The 20,430-nt window shown below is 34.9% G+C and overlaps 1 protein-coding gene and 1 long non-coding RNA gene across 3 annotated transcripts in view; both read right to left on the bottom strand.

Annotated features, from left to right (window-relative positions):
• Positions 1–513: 513 nt before the first annotated feature.
• The window catches only part of TTLL7 (tubulin tyrosine ligase like 7), a 122,925-nt gene continuing 103,008 nt past the window's right edge, over positions 514–20,430 (bottom strand). The window contains exons 19-22 of one of the 2 annotated variants that reach the window (XM_032296451.1): positions 18,507–18,667; positions 10,671–10,844; positions 6,282–6,391; positions 2,856–2,915 (exon numbers count right to left, since the gene is read on the bottom strand). In XM_032296451.1, the coding sequence (XP_032152342.1) occupies positions 6,304–6,391; positions 10,671–10,844; positions 18,507–18,667 (423 nt within the window). In that variant the 3' untranslated portion in view covers positions 2,856–2,915; positions 6,282–6,303. Of the gene's footprint in view, positions 2,916–6,281; positions 6,392–10,670; positions 10,845–18,506; positions 18,668–20,430 lie in introns of both variants that reach the window. The other variant, XM_032296450.1, reaches the window with a different exon arrangement.
• On the bottom strand, positions 5,832–6,275 carry LOC116563769. Its single transcript, XR_004274557.1, has 2 exons — positions 5,971–6,275; positions 5,832–5,932 (listed from the first exon to the last, which is right to left on the bottom strand). It is a non-coding gene; the product is annotated as an uncharacterized LOC116563769 (long non-coding RNA).

The raw sequence follows: 20,430 nt of genomic DNA, 5'->3' as shown, positions 1-20,430 counted from the left end.
GACCTGTACCATCACTTACACCGATATGTTTTAACCTATGAATAAAAAATTTATAATAAAAACTGGGAAATAATTTATACCTCTAAAACATTTCGATGGCCTCCCGGGACTACCATGGTTTATTGTTGTGTCTTTTCTTCTTAGTTGCTCATTAGGGAAGAGCACTACAGCAGACATAGCCCATAGCATACCAGGTAGTATATATAAATAATGAACACAAGGCTTTTATTTGCAACTTCATCATATGAAACTAGATCAGTCTAAATAGGCAAATGAAGGCAATAAAATTTGAACTCTCAAAATAAGGCCAGATATAAGTAGCTAGAGAAATGAAATGTACTTGTTGAAATCAATTTGTTGGGTAGTTTGATGTATTTAAATTTACTCTCAGAGTTTAAATTTGTGTATGTTTACATATGTGAGTATGTTTGTGTTTTCTGGGAAGAGCATTTCTCCTAGTGATGGACATTCTTATTTTTTGTTTTAAATAAAAATTTTGCTCTTGTACAAAAGTTGCAAAGCACACACTCTAGCAAACAAAGTAACCATTTGTGATTTAAGATAATGCAAAATGAGTGGCAAACTGGGCCGATATCATAGACACTTAAAGATAGATATATATATCTTTATATATATATATATGGGCCAAATCATGAATTTAAAAGAAAAATGAACTCCTTGAAGACTTATTACTTGTTGATCATTCTTAGGTGATTCTGTAGTATCCCAATTTTGGCATTATTTTTTCTAAAAAATCCGTAACATATTTAAGAATTTACAAAATGGAGTCATAAACAATGTAGTCACTGTAATTTCCTTCATTCTGATACCCTTATTCTCTTCTTCCACAAAATAGCAGTCTTCTTTGGGATGAATGCAAGTAGGAAAAGTACCAAATATGGATGTTAGGTAGTCATAAAGAATCAAGTAGCTAGCAATAATTTAGGAAAGAAACAAATTATTTCAGCCTAAAAAAGACTCAGAAGATGGCTTGAAAAGCAAAATACATCTAACTTATAACTTTGGGTTGCCAATTATTCCGGCTGTGAATTAAACCAGGCCAACTTGCCCCTCTCAGTTCTCCTGCTTTGGGGCCATTTCTTGAAATAGCTTTTATAACAGAAAAAGGAGGTAAAACATTCATGAATTTGGAAAATAATTAGCAGCTGGGAGAAAATAAAACTGTTGAGGGAGGAAGTTTAAATAAATTCTAAGAAGTGATGGTTGCACTAATGATTTCAATGTCAAGGTAGTGCTGTTTATATTTTTATGGAAAACTGAAAGCTCATTCTTGGTTTTAAAAACTGTATTCAAGAAAAGGAACTGCTATGAAGCTTTTGCATAATAATTTTGGACAAGAAGAACACTTCGTTCTCTGTTTTGATTTTTTAAAAAACCCTCAAGGGTATATTGATGAGTTGTAATATGTGGTAATTAAAATATTCTATTCACAATCCTTTAATTGTTTTCTATGGTGCAATGAGAAACTACTGTATTAGACTTTACAATATAAGTTGGTTTCAACAATTTATAAAAATAAGTTTGTCTCATTATCCTATGACACTAAAATGTCAGCTCTTCTACTTCTGCAAAACAGGAGAAATTGAATTTAACCATATGTTAAACCCATCAAAGATACACTTTCCAAATAAAAATGAGTGGTATAAAACATAAAAACCATATAGAAAGATTTTGTTACCACCATTTTCTGTTCCTTTATGTGATTCTCTATGAAAAGTAAAAATGAAAGTTTACATTTTATTTTTAACCCACTGGATTGTCTTCTATTTTATTTATTTTTATCTTCATTTTATTTATTTGTTTATTTATTTATTTATGAGGTGGAGTTTCACTCTTGTCACCCAGGCTGGAGTGTAATGGCACAATCTTGGCTCACTGCAACCTCTGCCTCCCAGGTTCAAGTGATACTCCTGTCTCAGCCTCACAAGTAGCTGGGATGACACATGCTTACCACCATGGCCGATTTTTGTGTTTTTAGTAGAGACAGGGTTTCACCATGTTCACCAGGCGAGTCTCAAACTCCTGATTTCAGGTGATCCACCCACCTCGGCCTCCCAAAGTGCTGGGATTACAGGCATGAGCCACTGCCCCCAGCCTGTCTTCCATTTTAGATCATAATAGATCTCACTAGATCCTTACCGAAAATCTATGTTATTACAAGCAGCTAAATTTCCACAGAGAGAAATAAAAAGGTTGGAGAATCAGGTTATGAATTTTCTAGTACTTTACAGTGTGCTATAGTAATGATAAACCCATTTTAAATGTCTTAATCTTAGCAACACCAGGTTTCTAAATCTTTTTGTTTCATTTAAAATGGCTAGTATATATGAGAATTTTTAAGGTATTATACTAAACCCTTTTTCATGTCAAAAGGCATGTTATCTAGAAAATAATTTAACACTGTAATGGGATCTTCAAGATCAATTTTTTTATATACTCTGCAGCAAAAATAACATTTCTAGTAGGAAGGAATTAATTATAAACCTAGCAAGTTCTAGACATTCACATATTTGTGTAAACAATTTTAACATGGTTTATTACATTTCCAGAAAGGTTAAGTCTTATATTCCATGTTCTGCTAATTCTTCTTTCATATATTATTTAATATAATAAATATATGTTATTTGAGTGCATATGTGTATATATTTTCACACATATATATGTCTTATATACATAAAACAGCACTTAATGGTCATGTTCTTTGCATGTTCAACTTCAGGGGAAAAAAATGAATTGCTATTATGTATAACCAATGGCAGTCTTCCCTTCTGTTTCACAAATGGCCATATCTGGATGTAAACAAGACATTGGAGCGGGTCATTCCAGGTGAATTGTACTTCAAGTTGTAAGTCGGTGTTCTCAAGAAGAACTGGGTACTCCCTGGTAGTAAATACCTAAAAATGATAGTTAACAAATTAGATTTGTACAAGCAAATTATAACTAACTCTCTCACTAAAGGATTATGTGGTTAGCAATTTACATATTCTATATAAGAAATGTTACTGTAACAAAAATGCAATTCATATAAAAAGATTTCCTCCCCCAGACTGTAGAAAAGGAGAGAAGAATCATATATAGATACAATATATGATGTTAGTATCCCAAGACTTCCCATAAAGAGCCATCGTGCTCAAATGCTGTGAAACTGTTTATGTGGCTAATGTTAATTTAGAATTCATCACCAGTCCTTGGAAGTAATATGTGGAGCCAGTCAAATATTGCTTTAAAACATGTGATTTGAGAATTTGACTAGCCATATTAACAATAACTGTTTGTTTCAAGGGAGGCAGAACCACTGATTATAATTTAATAATAGATCATTGATGTATTATTACTATTACAGGTAATCTAATAGAAAAAGTTAAACATTCCTAATAGGAATATAAATTTTATATTCTTTGGCCATAGAGTGCTTATGATTACAGAATATGAAAAACAACCATGATTACAGGTTGCATATAACCCTTGCAGCCAAATGTATTTCAAAATATGTGGGTTTTTTTTTTTTTCTGATTTTAGAAAGACACTATAATGCATTATATATACTATATTATATACTAATATGTATATTACTGTATAACACCTCCATCAGGGCCTTGGAGCAGCATCTTGTACACAAACCATTTACATTTCTGTAGTAAAATGTATTAATATTCACAATAAATCAGACAAAGACTACAAATAATTTCATGTCAATTCAGGTCAGATTTGCCAGCACATGAGTTACCTTTTTTTTTTTTTCTGAGATGGAGTCTCACTCTGTCACCCAGGCTGGAGTGCAGTGGTATGATCTTGGCTCACTGCAACCTCTGCCTCCCGGGTTCAAGCGATTCTCCTGCCCAGCCTCCCAAGTAATTGGGATTACAGGCGAGTGCCACCACACCTGGCTAATTTTTTTTATATATTTTTAGTAGAGACGGGGTTTCACCATGTTAGCCAGGATGGTCTCAAATGGGTTACCGGATTTTTCAAGTTTTCAAAGCTTTGGAAATTAGGAATTGCAAGTAAGAGATTGTGTACCTATAGAAGCTGTTTTCCTGTGAAAAATCTTAATTAGCATTAGGCCAGTCCAATCTATATATGTTTAGAGAGAAATGGTCAAGGAAATCCACATGAACAAATGAAAACAACACTATTCAAAGTGTAAGTTCTAGTAATGATGAGAAGGAAATGCTATAAAGTCAGGACAAAGACACTTATGAGGAATTTCCAAGAGCAGAAGCAGGAATATAAGGAGATTTGTAATTAGCAGTAGTCTTGGGAAATAAACATGGTACGGAATCAAATCTTTTATTTTCTTCATTTGACATTAGAATCCTCCAGGGACAGTATCATACTCCCATAGATACATGAAAAACGGAGGGCCTAGGGCACTATTAGCTGTCTATTCTATGTTAAATAATACTGATAACTATGATAATTCTGTATCAATGGAAAATTATATTTATAGTTGTTTTATATGAATTATGTAGAAAGAAAAGAAATTCATTATAATCAAACTATACGCAGCATTCAGGTTAAAATAGCAGAACTTTCTATAATATCCATAAACATTTTATCATGAATTATCTAATAATATCTTCTAAACCTATTACCTAATATCACAAACTGTAATTACTCAAATCATTAAGTTAATAGAGCAGTAAAATAATATAAAACAAACTAAATTAAATCAAAATTGCATTACAGGTGATGAATAATGAAACAAGTGATTTCTCACATCATAGATTATATAAATTATTTTCTTAATATCACTTGGGTAATTTATATGGATTAATTATTATGTCAACAATTGGTGGGGTCGTGATGATTGATCCGATATCTTCTGCCATGAAAAAGCTATCCTTCCTATCTAGGGCAAAGCTGCAAAAGAAAACAAGGTGTTTGATCAAAATCCACTGTTCATATTAGTTAAGAGTTATTCTACCTTCTATTGAAGATGCATTCTGATAGTACTGATAATTACACAGTAAACAGTAACTTCTACCAACTTTCTTTCAAAGACTTTCCAAGCAATAGTTACTATTGACATTTCATTTACATATACTTTTGAGATAAAAATCAGGATTTTGCACATGAAAAAATAAAAGCAAAATGTCCAGGATCACAATTAACTTACACTGTTTTACAGAACAAATATTTAAATAGTGTTTTCTGTGTGCCCAGCACTATTGTAATTTCTTTACAGATATCAACTCATTTAGTTCTCATAACAATTCTATGTGGTAGATATTATTGTCAGCTCCATTTTACAGACAAATAGACTTTATGAAGCATACCAGGGTCAAATGCCTTGCTCAGGGTCTCCTACCTAGTAAGTGGCAGAGCCAGAATTCAAATCCATGCAGGCTAGCTCCAGCAGCAGAGCTCCTAGCAACCACACTATATTGTCAAGACAATTCTACATAATTATCTTTGTATATTAATTTCCGTTTTAAAACTAATGGGTATAATTATTATACTCATTTTCCCAGAAATATGAAGTATAAAATAATCTAGAAAGCAGAAAGATTATCATGCCACAAACCTAAACTTTTTAATAGCACAGAAAAATATGAAACTTTTTTTTAAGACTTGAAAAGAAGTTCAGCATGAACTAAGAAAAAGCATATAAAATTACATTAGAAGAAATACTTTGCATCCCTAATACAAGTGCTGTAGGATATTTTAAAGTGTTGCAGAGAAATACAATGGATTATTTACCTTAATATCTCCATTAATATGTCTTGGGAGATCCCACACTAGCTGAACATTGATGATTGTTTTTGAAATGTTCCTTGCAATGAAGTTAAATAATTTGATTTTTTTTAAATCAAGAAGACTATCTCAAGGAAGTGGGCTTACAGATTAGAGAATTTGTGTAAAGCACCAAAAAAAAAAAATGTGGTAAGTGTACAGCTTATTTTTCTACCTTATTCTTTACTTTCTTTTTATTTTTTATTTTTCTACCTTATTCTTTACTTTCTTTTCTACCCAAAATGGCTCATTGCTAACTCATGTCAAGGAGAAATACCTCAGACTACCCTATTTGTTTCATAGCCTCACTCCTCATCCTTCTCATCCCTAAGGCAGGTCTGTACATCTTTACATAACCATTATATTAAATACAAACATAGAGCTCGTATTTATGTAATTACTGATTGATACAGAATTAGTCTGTCTTTCGTGTACCAATTTATTGCTGACCGTGGAGGGTCTCTAGAATATGAGGCATTTCAAGACTGGTAGAAATTAAACCTGAAAACATAAGCTATACTCACCTTCTGTTTCCTCTTCCTGGAGTTAAGACCAGACCCCTAATTTCCCCAGAATAATTTTAAGACCCCATTTGGAAAATTCAGGGTAAATAAAGTTCATCAGAATATTTGTCCTGTGTTTTTAAAATATTTATATTGTAATGAAATATGTAACATGAAATGTACTATTAGTGTTTTTCTTACCATTTTTAATTGTACAATTCAGTGCATTAAGTACATTCACAATGTTGTGTAACCATCACCATTAATGTCAGAACATTTTCATCATTTCAAACAGAAGCTCCTTATCCTTTAAGTACTAAAGCCTCATCTTCCCTTCCTTCCTACCTCTAGTAACATCTATTCTATTTTCTGATCTATGAGACATTCTTTATCAGTCTCACCAGGTGTTTATCAATTTTGTTAGTATTTTCTAAAATCTGCTTTTAGCTGTGTTTATCTTCTTTATTCTATGTTTGTTTCACTATGTCATTAATTTCTTCTATTTTTATTATTTATTTTTTTCCTGTATTCTTTGGGTTTATTTAAATGCTATTTTGTTACCTCTAAAAATGAATGCTTAGATTTAATGTTTGCCTTTCCTTTTTCCTAATATATTCATTTAAATCTATAAATATCCCTATATTACTGGTTTAGCCATATTCTGCAAGTTTTATTTCGAATAGCTTTATCACTCAGTTCAAAATATTTTCTTATGTCCATTATAATCTCTTATTTGATTCATGGATTATTTAAACGTATATTTTTTCACTTTCCAAAGCATAGATTTTTCTGTTTATATTTTTCTATTGTTTTCCAGCTTAAAGGCATTTGGTCAGAAAAAGTTCTCTGTATAATTTCAATCTTCTGAAATCTTTGAAATTTGTTTTTTTTTTTTAATTCCACTATATGGTTGATTTTGTAAAATTTCCTATTGTGCCTGATATACTGAATTCTGAAGTTAATACATCTACTTCTATATATGACAGTTAAGTCTGTTAATTCTATTGTTAAAAATTTTATGTCTTTACTGAGTTTCTTCTGAGAAATGATTACTAAATCTTCCTCAAGCGTTGTAAATTTATCTCCTTTTCATTTCTGTCATCTTTTGCTTTGCAAGCCATCTCGAGCATTGTTATTCCTAGGAATCTAGAGTGTTGACAACAGCCCCCATCTTTGGCAGACCCTGAACTCCTATTTTATCCCTTCAGCCCACAAGACTGTCAAAAGCACTGCTTGGCACTAACAAGTACTCACTAACAGGTACCAGGTTAACAAGTACTTTCGAGCAAATGTGGTATTTTGTACAGCTTTTCTAGTTACCATCAGACGCAGGATTTATCCAAATACTTAATGTTCTATTACCAAAAGCAGAAATGCTAACTTGGTGGTTTTTAAAATGTGTTTTAGCTATGGAACTCCTCATGAAATGAACTTATGTGAAAGCTTGGCACATGAAAGGTAGAAACCCAGAAATGCTGAGGCTCAAAAGTGGCAGAAATCTCAAAGCTTCCCAATTAAGCCTATGTACAGTAGAATATTGAGCAGGTCTCAAGAACTCTAGTATCCTGGAGAGATATATGTGTATTTCTAACTGACCACCTAGCTTTAGATACACAGTTCTATTTGCTCAAAGTTATTATAAGTCCACCTCTGAGAAATGTCTTTTCATTTGGTATGCATATATTTTTTTTTCTGAGGCTGCAAAGTTGAAGGCCACTCTATTCCATGTAATAGATGCCATATACTCTTTAAATCCCCTTAAGAAATATCCTGTAGATCTTTGGTGAAGATAAACCTGGTCCATAACCCTGTCTGAGGTTAGTTCTATTTTCCATCTGTTTTAATTTTATAAACAAATTAACCAAAGTTAAATCTCCTCATAAATTATTTAGGTGTACCTCATAAATTATTTATATTAGGTATATTTACATTTATCTATAAATATTATAAATATAAATTCATATTATCAAGTATACTTCATAAATAAAATGTGTCAATCTTCTACAATTTATTCTACAATACAATGTAGAATGTGACTTCTACATTTAAGTAAAATGCTAAAGAGTCTGTTTCTTACTATGAGGAAAAGTAATATGGCCACTTTTTACATGTTGTTAAATTAATGTGACATTAACTTGGGTTTTAACAGCTAGATATTAGGGAGAAATGTTTACTTCCCTTTGCTCCTTGCATTCCAGTGTAGAAGAATTTCACTACTGTGAACTTCCTAGCCTCTTACCAGAACCAAATTATCTGATTTGTGGATTTAAAAGAAGAAAACAGGCATGCTTGGCTCAGCCTCTTTTGTCTTTCTGGCTCTGCCTTTCTGCAGAGAGGATGCATCTTTTCTTACTCTCCGGCCAATGTTAAAGGAACTAGACTTTATGGGCTAATGACAGTGGAAGGTTTGCATTGATTCTGCTCTCCCTTTGACTGGATAGGTAAGTTTAATTCCAAAATTCATTATTAGAAAACTCACTTGGCTCACATCTACACCATGTTCCCCATTGTAACTTTTATCAGTAATAGCACTGTAGAGTAACAGAATAACAGATGATGACCATATGTCTAACTCCAGTATTTCTCTATCAAATGGTTCTGAACTTTGGCAGGAATGAAAGTGTATTTACTGACATCTCAAAATGATTATCATCATAACACTGGGGCCATCCTGGCCATTTGTCAGAAATCCAGAAGTCAAGATTCCATGGATGGGAGTATCTCTTTTGACCACCAGCAGAGGAAGAAAATAAAAAAGTCTGAAGCAACTGTAAAGCATACCTTTATCCTCCAATGTAACCAAGAAGACTCATTCTATTTTGTGTACCCACAAAAGCTACAAGATCCATCAACAGAAATTAGTTTGTGAAATCTAGAATTGTAGGAGTGATATTAAAGAGTCTCAAGGAATTCCTTCTTAGACTGAAATTTAAGATTTTCTTGACCATGCTCCCAGAGTATCACCCCTTAACAAGAAGGTTCTTCATTTATATGGTATGATGTCCAAACAATGGCTATCATTCTTTTAAATCATACAAAAGTATTAATGAAAAGTATTAAGAGTTTTATTGCAATAATTTGCTCCAGTCAAACCATTAAAACTGCAGAATATAACTTTGATATTTAAATATTTTTATTAATGGTTACTTTTACCACTACTATTATTGTGATCAACCAGCTTCTATTTGTAGAAGAGTAAAAACAGGTTAAATGTCCCGTAACATTACAATGACAGAATCCAAGACAAACAAATATTTAAAATGTTTCTTATTACTTTCTATTAAAAATATTCTGAGCCACTCTGCTGTTACAGGTCACATTTGCAATAAAGTTAGCTTTATTATACTCCCTGAGACTTTTTAAAATAAACAGATCAATTTCTAGGTGTTTTCAAGAAAAGAAAATCCAAGCTATAGTGGTTCCATTTTCCTCATTTTTGTTTTTTTTGTTTTTTTTTTTTTTGAAATGGAGTTTCGCTCTTGTTGCCCAGGCTGAAGTGCTGGAGTGCAATGCTGTGATCTCAGCCCATCACAACCTCAATCACTGCCTCCTAGGTGCAAGCAATTCTCCTGCCTCAGCCTCCCAAGTAACTGGGATTATAGGCATGCACCACCATGCCCGGACTGCCTCGGCCTCCCAAAGTGCTAGAATTACAGGCATGAGCCACCATGCCCAACCCTCATTGTTTATTTAACTATTCACTGACTTTTTTGACTCTCGCTTAGTTTTTCAACGTCATGGCTTAATTTCTTCTATCCTAAATAGCACTACATCTTACAAATACTAAAACTAAAGTTACATATTCATCTTTATTTTTAATGGGAAGTACAGTTGTCTTGAGAAATGCTAAAGGGTACTTTCTTTACTCTGTATTTTTGTAGCTTAAAAGCAATATTGTTTTTCATGTTTTTTGGAAAACTATTTCAACTGTTAATTTATGAAACTCATTTATCAAATAGCTTGACAAAATTTTACCTTCTACATATTTGGTAATGAAGGAAATAGCAGAAGTAAATTGAACAATAAAAATGAAACCAAAGGTATCTTCCCAACTGTAGTAGGCTCAAGGATAAATGTTGAAATAACTCTATTGGAGAACAAAAGTTAAACATATTACCAAATTTTGGATGCTCTTGCTCTGAACTTTTGAATGTGAAAGTATATAAGTCAAATAACTTCATTTTCAAGTATGTTTTATCACCTTTATATTTGTGATTGCTGTCCTTGTTCAATCCCTTAAAGGTAAAGACTGTACTGATTAAAAATATTTTGTAGATAATAGCATGTATGAATTTTCAGTCTTTAGCTTTTTTCCTAGTCATATAAATAAAAAAGCACTCTCAATTTCAAACTGTGTTTTAGCATTACTTTATATAAAACTCTCAAGGGTTAGAGAATGTGAACAAGTACCTGGAATTACCCCAGTCAGGACCAATGCCTGAGAGTGATCCTCTTGTATCAGTTGCATATTTGTAAACCACTAGCAGGCACTGTTTACAAAGTTCTACCAGACGCTGGCAACACTGGAGCTGCAAAGGAGTCACCACCTCCGAGCTTTTATTGAATATACTCTCCCAAGAGGATCTGTTGGCATGGAAACAGACATGATCTCATTTTTTTCTGTTAAAAATGACAACCAGCTGTATCACTTCCCTAGCAACAAACCAGTAAGGTAAATAGAAATGACCTCATACATTTGCAATAACTATGAATGGTTTAAAGTTATATAGTAAGTATCAATTAGGAAATTAATCTTTATATTAAAGAAACACAACATCAAATGCATATACGATGTGTGTGTGTGTGTGTGTGTGTGTGTGTGTGCGCGCGCGCGCGCGCGCACGCGCACGCACGTGCATGTGTGTGTGAGAGAGAGAGAGAATCTCACTATGTTACCCAGGCTGGAATACAGTGGCTATTCACAGGCATAATCATGATGCACTACAGCCTCAAACAACTCCTGGACTCAAGTGATCCTCCCCCACTTTAGCCTTAAAGTAGCTGAGACTATAGGCATGTGCCACCACGCCCAGCACTATTTGTTCTTAAAGCTTTTAAAGTTGCCAACCCTGGATGGGTAATAGGAGAGTTTTCCAACACCTCTTAAAAAATGTAGTTACTCTATATTAAGGTATTTGTAAAATTAAATACTGAGCTAATTTCTCAAAAATTAAGTATTCTTGGAATTTAGGCTTTCTCGGAATCTGTATTTACCTTAACATTAATAATGATCCCTCAAAATGATTAAAAAGTTGCTGAGGCCAGGCACGGTGGCTCATGCCTGTAATCCCAGCACTTGGGGAGGCCGAGGTGGGTCAATCACGAGGTCAAGAGATCGAGACCATCCTGGACAACATGGTGAAACCCCTCTCTACTAAAAAGACAAAAAAAAAATTAGCTGGGCATGGTGGCGCGCACCTGTAGTCCCAGCTACTCAGGAGGCTGAGGCAAGAGAACTGCTTGAACCCAGGAGGCGGAGGTTGCAGTGAGCCAAGATCGCACCACTGCACTCCAGCCTGGAGCCTGGCGACAGAGCGAGACTCTGTCTCAAAAAAATAAAAATAAAAAGTTGCTGAAACAATTGTTGATCTCTCTTCACTAGGAGAATTTAGCTTAATACCTTGATTGTGACCATCCCTTGCAAAACACTTTTAGACAAAACTATATCTATGATAATCCTGGAGCACAGATTCTGTGTGCTAGAAGTAATGCTATCTTAACAAGTACTGCACTACTGCAATGCCAGAAGCAGTATGCCTCCTCCCTCATTGCACTCAGCTTATTCCAAAGCAGGTAATGGTAGATACTTCCTTCAATTTTGTGGTGGTATGTGTGGGTGTGGGTACGGGTGTGCGTGTGTGAACAATTCCTAAGTTTACCATTACGGCATTATGGTTTACATCAGAAAATACCTCACTACTTTACCACCAGGAAAAGAGAAAGAGACAGAGAGAGAGAGAAAAAGAGAGAGAGACACACACACACACACAGAAAGAAAGATTTATTCCTCACACTTATTCCTTGAAACTCTTCAAGCCTCCAGGGGAAAGTCTGGTTTGAGACTTAGTAATGATTCACATCTCATTTTACATAAACCAATTCACATAACCCTCAGAGAGAAAAGCACAGACTTTCAGAAAGGAAAAAGTATTCAGAACAATATTTTCCTGAAGAAGTGAACTTCCCAATGGGAAACACAATGACTCCACTTTCAACCTTCTGTAGATATTTGATATATTTGGAATTTTTAAAAAATGCCTTAGAAACAGAAATGAATTTTTTACTAGAATGGCTGTTTATTTTTTCAGAGAAACGTGGCCACAAATAGCATGTCACCAAGGAATGAGAGGTTTTCTTAATAGGAGTAAGATTCAAATGAGCTAATTGAAAGAAACAAATTTTCTTCAGTGTTCTGAAATGTTCCGGACTAAATATAATGGGCTTTTAAAATACCGCTTTTTTAAATTGTCAAACAAAAAAGTTATTTTAATTTAAGAAACAGTAATTTGATAGTTAACTGTAAAAACAAAATTTTAATTATTGCTAAATAGAAGAAAAACTAGATATAACACATGCATTGATCAAGATTTACAGATGTAGATATAGATATAAAATCTACTTACCTAATTTGATCAAAAAATGCTGGAAAAATAAATTAATTAGGGAATACGTTTATAATTAATATACTTGATTTAGCAGACCCTATAAAATTTCATATAAATGTGAATACATACAAAAAAACCCTGTGTTTTGATTGTCTACCTAGCACTTTTCTTTCTGCTGGGATTTTGGTTCTGTCTACAAAAGTCTACCTCCAACACCACCCTCTACTCTCAACTTGGATATATTTATTTTTTGGGACTTTGGATCTATTTAATCAGATCTACTATCAGGTGACTCATATTATGGTAATTTTTCTTTAGAGGTAGGAAAAGAACAAAATGGAAGAAAGCTAAAAGAGCTTCTTCTGTACCCCTCAAATCTGATGTAACTTCTTGAATAATATGTGAGTTATAATATGACCAGCTTTGGCTTCTCATTCTCTCATTCTCCCTTAAATATTTAAAATAAATATATAAATCAGGGTCCGATACATATTTATTTCCAGTGTGTATATTTACCACTACTAGCCAAGACTACATTCTAGTCTATATATTAATCCATATTTAGGTTTCAACATACCAAAACCCTCAAGAAAATGAAAGCAACCTATTTAATTTGGCACTAGGCCAGTGGTACCCCCTCTACAGAAAGGAAACCTGAATATACAACTGTATACCCTACTCATACCTGCACCTGGCATAGCTGAATAGATGTGAAATGCCTCTATAAGACCACAGTATTTCAATTTTCAACACTAGCAACACGAAGTATTTTTAAAAGGCGAACGGAGGTTAAAAAAAATAGCTAAAATACCAATGTTTTTACCAAAGAACCCCAGTTCCCATCTACCTGCTTTTTAAATCTAAATTCCAAGGAAATAGGGTCACCAAAATCTGTGAATTCAAAAAGAAAAATTAAATGATTAAAAAGTTCTTTCTGGCTCTCTCTAATCCTCACAGAAATATAAAAGGAAATCACTTTAAATGACTTTTTTAAAGTAATATAACAGTAAGACATAGAATACTGAATACCTCTGGCAACAAAGGAGAGTCATTCATGAAATCCAAAGACTTAGAAATCCTCACATTATCCAGTAATCCAGTAATTTTTATCCCACTTTCTCATCAAAACATTTCATAAAGCAGTTATCTAAAGAGTGAAACTGATTCATTCGTTTCTCCCCTGGTACAAGTCCTAACTGAGTAGCCCAAAGTTAAGCAGCAGAACAGAGAAAGGAAAAGTTGTGGTAGATTTCCCTAGGTTTGGCCCAGGGGTTTTACTGATGCTTCAAACAGAAAACATCCTTGTCCCTCTCTTTTCCTCTTCCAGGCTGCTGAAGTTTATACACACCAACACAGTAATCACCAACAGAAAGATTAATGACCTAAAAAGTATAACGACACAGCCAATTGAAAGTGGCATGAGAACAGGGAGATTCACATCATTTTATATAGTCCATACATTATGCATACCTTTTCAAGTAAGCATAATCCAGCCTAGAAATACACTGCTGTCTTAGAATGTTCCTTAAAGTTTCTTCTTGTCCTAAGATTCTAAAAGAAAAGCTTTTATATGTCAAACCCCCACAGGAAAATACTTTTGGCTTGGGAATCCAAGCTAGATTCTCTTCTTTCAGGTTTATGTATTAGGATTTTGAGTGGAAGTGAGGCTTTCCCAGACCATGCATTCTTTCTCCCATATTACCCCCTCTGCCTTTTCCTCTTGGCTTTAGCCCACTCTATTCTTCCTGTAACTCTCAGCGGAAATGCCACTTCCCATAGCCACTATTCCCTAGCTCTTGGGCCTAAGTTTGAGTCCCATAGAACCCCAGACTTCCTCTATGCCAGTAAAACATGGTATATAATCTTATTTATGGAAATTCCAAGAGCTATTTCCTTAAAGTGAACACATTCCAAATGTGGGCATCATAACACCCCCAAGATGCTGCATGTGATAAAAGGGTTACTGGGCATGCTCATCAGCAGCCTGGAAGAGGAACAAGAGTGTTTTCGGTTTGACACATCAGTGAAACCCCTTGGCCAATCTAGGGAAACCTACCACAAAGATCTACATTACCCTGGTGTTTCTGGAGGTACACAGGGGATGGTTTTCTTACTTTGTTTTATTGTTTGGGATGTTGACAGGCAAAAGCAAGAATCAAGGCCTTGGATTCTTGGATAAAATCAAAGACTTGAATTATATTTTTCTAAGATTTTACACCTAACTGTGAAAGAAAGTTCAACTTCAGATTAAAATAATTCCTTAAAAACTGAGAAGAGTAGATTTTCCCCATGACAGTTAGACTGTTGGACCAAAGGTTAAAGGAGTGTACACTGACAAGGCATGATTCGTAGGATAAAGAAGAACTATTCTGGGTCCAAACTGAGAATCAAACACACATAGTACTAGTATTATGTGACTTCACTACATTTAGGAAACCTAAGAAACTCATTAATGCAAAATAAAATTTGATATTAAACTCACCTCTTTAAACTACTAAATTGAAAGAAGTAGATGAGAGTGGAGTCAAATGGTCTCAAAACTATTCCTGCCCCACCTGCCCAGGCATAGCAGGCTAGCGATTTGGCTAATGCTATGGACCTGCAGTAAAACAAGCTTGGCAACCATTGGCAAATCTGCTTTAGGGAACATCAATGAAGCATAGAGTTAAGGGCTTGGGCTTTTGACTCAGACTACCTGGATTTAAATACAGGCTCATACAGTTACTATGAGAAACTGCGTAAATTATATACTCTGTTTATGCTTCAATTTCCTCATCTGTAAATGAGGGTAACAGTTTACTCCAAATACTTTTTGTGGAGATTATACAAATATTTAATATGTAAAACAATGGCAGACATTTAGTAAGCCTTCAATAAATTCTACTTACTATCCCTATGATTACTAGTACTAATAGATACCATCAGAGAAACTGGCAGGCAGTATTGTACCAAGGATAGGGAAAAGGATTCTGAATCAAGTTAAAGTATGTTAGCAAAATAGTTCAGAAAAGAGGAACCCTAGAAGCAAGGAAGCACCACTTTATGGGTATCTTTAGAGTCTGGTGTTGGAGATTACCTATGGATTCAGAGACACAGCACTGATTTCACTAACAGATTTTCTCATTGCTCTCCATGGTACAGAGTAGCTGGGATTCATATACAGCATAAAGCCAATAGATCAACCAACAGAAAAAACATTTCCATTATGAGTTCAGATTGGGAGAACTTTTACAGAGAGCCATCAACCAAGGGGCTGCAGAGCTCAAATGTTTCACTTAAGTCTCTGTAGAAATAATAGCCCAAATTAATCTCAGATTTCATCACACCCCAGGGTGTCTTATTAAGTCTCCCTATTGGTGAATGGCAGCTAAGAAAAAAACACGGAAGAAAGACTGAGTTTCCAGATGATATGAATGATTCTGTATCACATGGCTAAAATATTTAAATGGAAGACATTCTGAGATCATTTCGGAATGGAACAGTCTGTTTAGGTTTTACAGAAGAGGTAGGTATAGTATGGGGCTTTACATAAGATTCAAATAATACAGAGGGAACCAGAAGGTTGGGTTGTAGAAAGCCATCCAATCAGATATTTAATGACATCAACAGTTCTAAAGAAGAAAGTGACAATTTTTTTAAGAAATCTGAAAAACAATGAGTTTGTTTTTCTGGAACAGAATTCAAGTAGGAAAGTAATGAGAAGGAAGACTGGGGAATAAGAAAACAGCATACTAGATAGCCTTGTATCTGCAGATAAGAAGTTTAGACTTAAATGATAAAGGAGGAAAATCACTACAGATTTTAGGAAATAATTCCAACAGTAAGATGTTAGGACAAGAAACAAAAAACTGGAAGCAAAAATGCCTAGAAATCTATTCATTTCACTTAGCTGTCTTACCAAAAAAGGTTCCTTTTGTCTAAAATCCTGTCATACTTTATCATCTGTAGCTCTTTTATAATGATGATTAGTCCACTCTCATGCTGATAAAAAAGACATACCTGAGACTGGGTAATTTACAAAGAAAAAAGGTTTAATTGACTCATAGTTCAGCATGGCTGGGGAAGCCTCAAGAAACTTAGAATCCTTTGGGAGGCTGAGGTTGGCGGATCATGAGGTCGGGAGATTGAGACCATCCTGGCCAACATGGTGAAACCCTATCTCTATTAAAATACAAAAATTTGCTGAGCATGGTGGTGCATGCCTGTAGTCCCAGCTACTCAGGAGGCTGAGGCAAGAAAATCACCTGAACCCAGGAGGTGGAGGTTACAGTGAGCCAAGATCATGCCACTGCACTCCAGCCTCGCAACAGAGTGAGACTCCATCTGAACCAAAAAGAGAGAGAGAGAGAAGGAGGAGGGAAGGAAGGAAGGAAGGAAGGGAGGAAGGGAGGAAGGGAGGGAGGGAGGGAGGGAGGGAGGGAGGGAGGGAAGGAACAAACTAACTTACAATCATGGCAGAACGGGAAACCAGCACGTCCTTCTTCACATGGTGGCAGCAAGGAGAAGTGCCAAGTAAAAGGGAGAAAAGCCCCTTATAAAACCATCAGATCTCATGAGAATTCACTCACTATCAACAGAACAGCAGCATGGGGATAACCACCCCCATGATTCGATTACCTCCCACTGGGTCCCTCCCACAACATGTGGGGATTATGGGAACTACAATTCAAGATGAGATTTGGGTGAGGACACAGCCAAACCATATCAAATGGTTCATTTGTATATATCATACTTCATCTGCTGGAGACATCAGAGTTTATAGGTTAAGAGCATGAACTCTGGGGTCAAGGCTAACTGAGTTCAAATCCCAGTTCCACTAGGTCCTTAGCACCTATCTGTGCCTCAGTTTCCTTATCTATAAAATGGAGATAATATAAAATCTGATTCAAACTGATGTTATGAGGATTAAATCACTTAACACATGTAAAGTGATTAGAACAGTACATCTCACACAATAAGTGATATAGCTATTATTTTTGTCGGATTCAACATTGTATCTCCAAAATATTTGCACAAAAGTAAATACTTGATGATTATTGAAAGAATGAATGGAAACAAGCTAGTTTAGCCATGTGGGAATGTGACAGAAAAACTAATAGGATTTAGCAAATGACTGAGTAAAGACAGTGAGAGAAAAGGAAGATGCAGATGCCCCTGTGATATCCAACTTGTATGACTGAGACAATAACAACAGGATTAAGGGAAGCCAAGAAAGGAAGCCATTTCTGAATAAAGGACATGGAATGTTTAGTTTTAGATATATTGAGGCTAAAATGACAATGAGTCACAGCAGCTTTAGCAGCCCTGGGATTCTGGGGAGGAGGTGAAGCATAGCCATAATTTTAGAAGTCTGTTACATAACGGTGACTGCAGAAGAACTTCAAGGATATTGGTTTGTATTTTCTTTAATTGGACTACCTTCTCTCCACTGAATTCAAATTAATTAGGTGGTATTGTGTTCATATTCATCATCTTATCTAAATCAGCTTAACTGATACAAATTATAGTTGAGTACTAAAAATTACATGCAGTAAGAAAATCCATATTTTAAAAGATCATTCAAGCATTTTATTGGACTACCTCTGTAACTCAATAGTAAAATATTAAAACTGATTACAATAAAAGATGACTTAGAACTTACCCTGAATCACAGAAACAGTTCCACAGCCCTTGGCCATGACTCCACAGTAAGCGATTAAAAACTCGGTTGAAAATCCGATATAAATTTACTTCTTCAACATCAGGAACCTTCCAGATGCGTGGAAGAACTGTACGAATGCTTGTTTTTACTATGTCCAAAACCTAGTGAAAAATCCAGAGTACTTAAAATCCAGGAATGTATATCTGTGTCTAAAATTCAAAGATGTAGCTTGAGCCCAGAAGTTCTAGACCAGCCCGGGCAATATAGTGAGACCCAGTCCCTACTAAACTTTTTTAAAAATTAGCCTAGTACTTTGGCCCACACCTGTAGTCCCAGCTACCTGAGGGGTAAGATGGGAGGACTGCTTGAGCACAAGTGGTCAAGGCTGCAGTAAGCCATGATTAAAAATAAATAAACAAATAATCCAAAGAGAAACACACACACACACACACACACACACACACACACACACACACAGAGTGAACAATGTCATAGAACAAAAAGTCTAGAAATAGACCCAGGCATTTATGAAACTTCAGTGTATGACACACGTGACAACTCAGATCAGTGGAATAAGAAGAGATTATTCAGTAAATAGAGATTTCAAAATTATAATCTTTATGGATTAGGTGAAGAATAGATGAAGCAGAATCCCTCATTAAATTAAAAAGAATCAACTCTAGAGGGGTTAAGGTCTTACATGTTAATAAAAAAAACCTCTATATCTTATTGGATAGTATAGGTATCTTTTGGACCATGGGTTAGAAAAAGACTACCTAAGTCACAAAAAGGTAGGGACCATAAAAGATTAATAGATTTTGATTACATAAAATTCATAACTTTTGGTTATTAAATATACCTTAAAGAAAATAAAAGACAAACTTACAAACTGTAAAAATATATTCAAAACATATATATCCAACAAAAGATTAGTATCAGCAATATATAAAGAATATCTACCAAATTTTTAATATAAATAACTGAATAGAAAAAAACGGACAAAACATTACAAACAGTCATTTCAGAAAAGAGGAAATAAATATGCCCAATGAACATAAAGAACCAAACTTACAGCTATAATAAGATATCCATTTAGTTGACAAAAATTCAAAGTCTGATGATATCAAGTGCTAGAGAGGATATGAAATCTACAGGGTTTCTTAGACATCGCTGGTGTGAGTACACATCAATGCACAAACTGGAAAACAGTTTGGCATTGTCTCCTAAAGTTGAAAATTAATATCCCTATGGCCCAGCAATTTTATTCCTGAAATAATCTCTCATAGGTAAAAATAGGAGGTGGTATGTACAAGAATGTTCATATCAGCTGTTAACAATTACAAACACCTAAAAACAACCAAACTCTTCAACAATAGGAGAGTGGGTAAATAGACAGTGGATACACACCCCCTCTGGACTATTATGCAGTATGAATACAGCAGTCAAAATGAATCAAATATGACACACAAGACAGAGCATCTTCATAATGGTAAGTTAAAAAAAGTGCTGGAGACTATACATAGCATGATACCACCCCCTTTTTTTGAGGCAAGATCTCGCTCTGTCACGCAGGCTGGAGTGCAGGGGCATGATCTCAGCTCACTACAGCCTCAACCTCTTGGGGTCAAACAATCCTCCCACCTCAGCCTCCTGAGGAGGTAGAACTACAGGCACACACCAGGATGCCCAGCTAATTTAGGTATTTTTTTTTTTTTAAGAAACAGGGTTTCACCACATGGTCTTGAATGCCTGATCTCAAGCAATCCACCCACCATGGCCTCCCAAAGTGCTGGGATTACAGGTATGTGCCATCACCCCTGGCCATGATACTGTTTTAATAGAAGTAAAGTCAATTAAGTTTTAAGAATGAATGAAAGAGGGAAGGAAGGAAGGAAGGAAGGAAGGAAGGAAGGAAGGAAGGAAG

This window comes from Sapajus apella, unplaced genomic scaffold, assembly GCF_009761245.1.
Source record: "Sapajus apella isolate SASKATOON/1434 unplaced genomic scaffold, GSC_monkey_1.0 scaffold36, whole genome shotgun sequence".
Lineage (NCBI taxonomy): Eukaryota > Metazoa > Chordata > Mammalia > Primates > Cebidae > Sapajus > Sapajus apella.
Note: the sequence above shows the minus strand (reverse complement) of the source record. Positions and strands in the feature narration are given on the sequence as shown.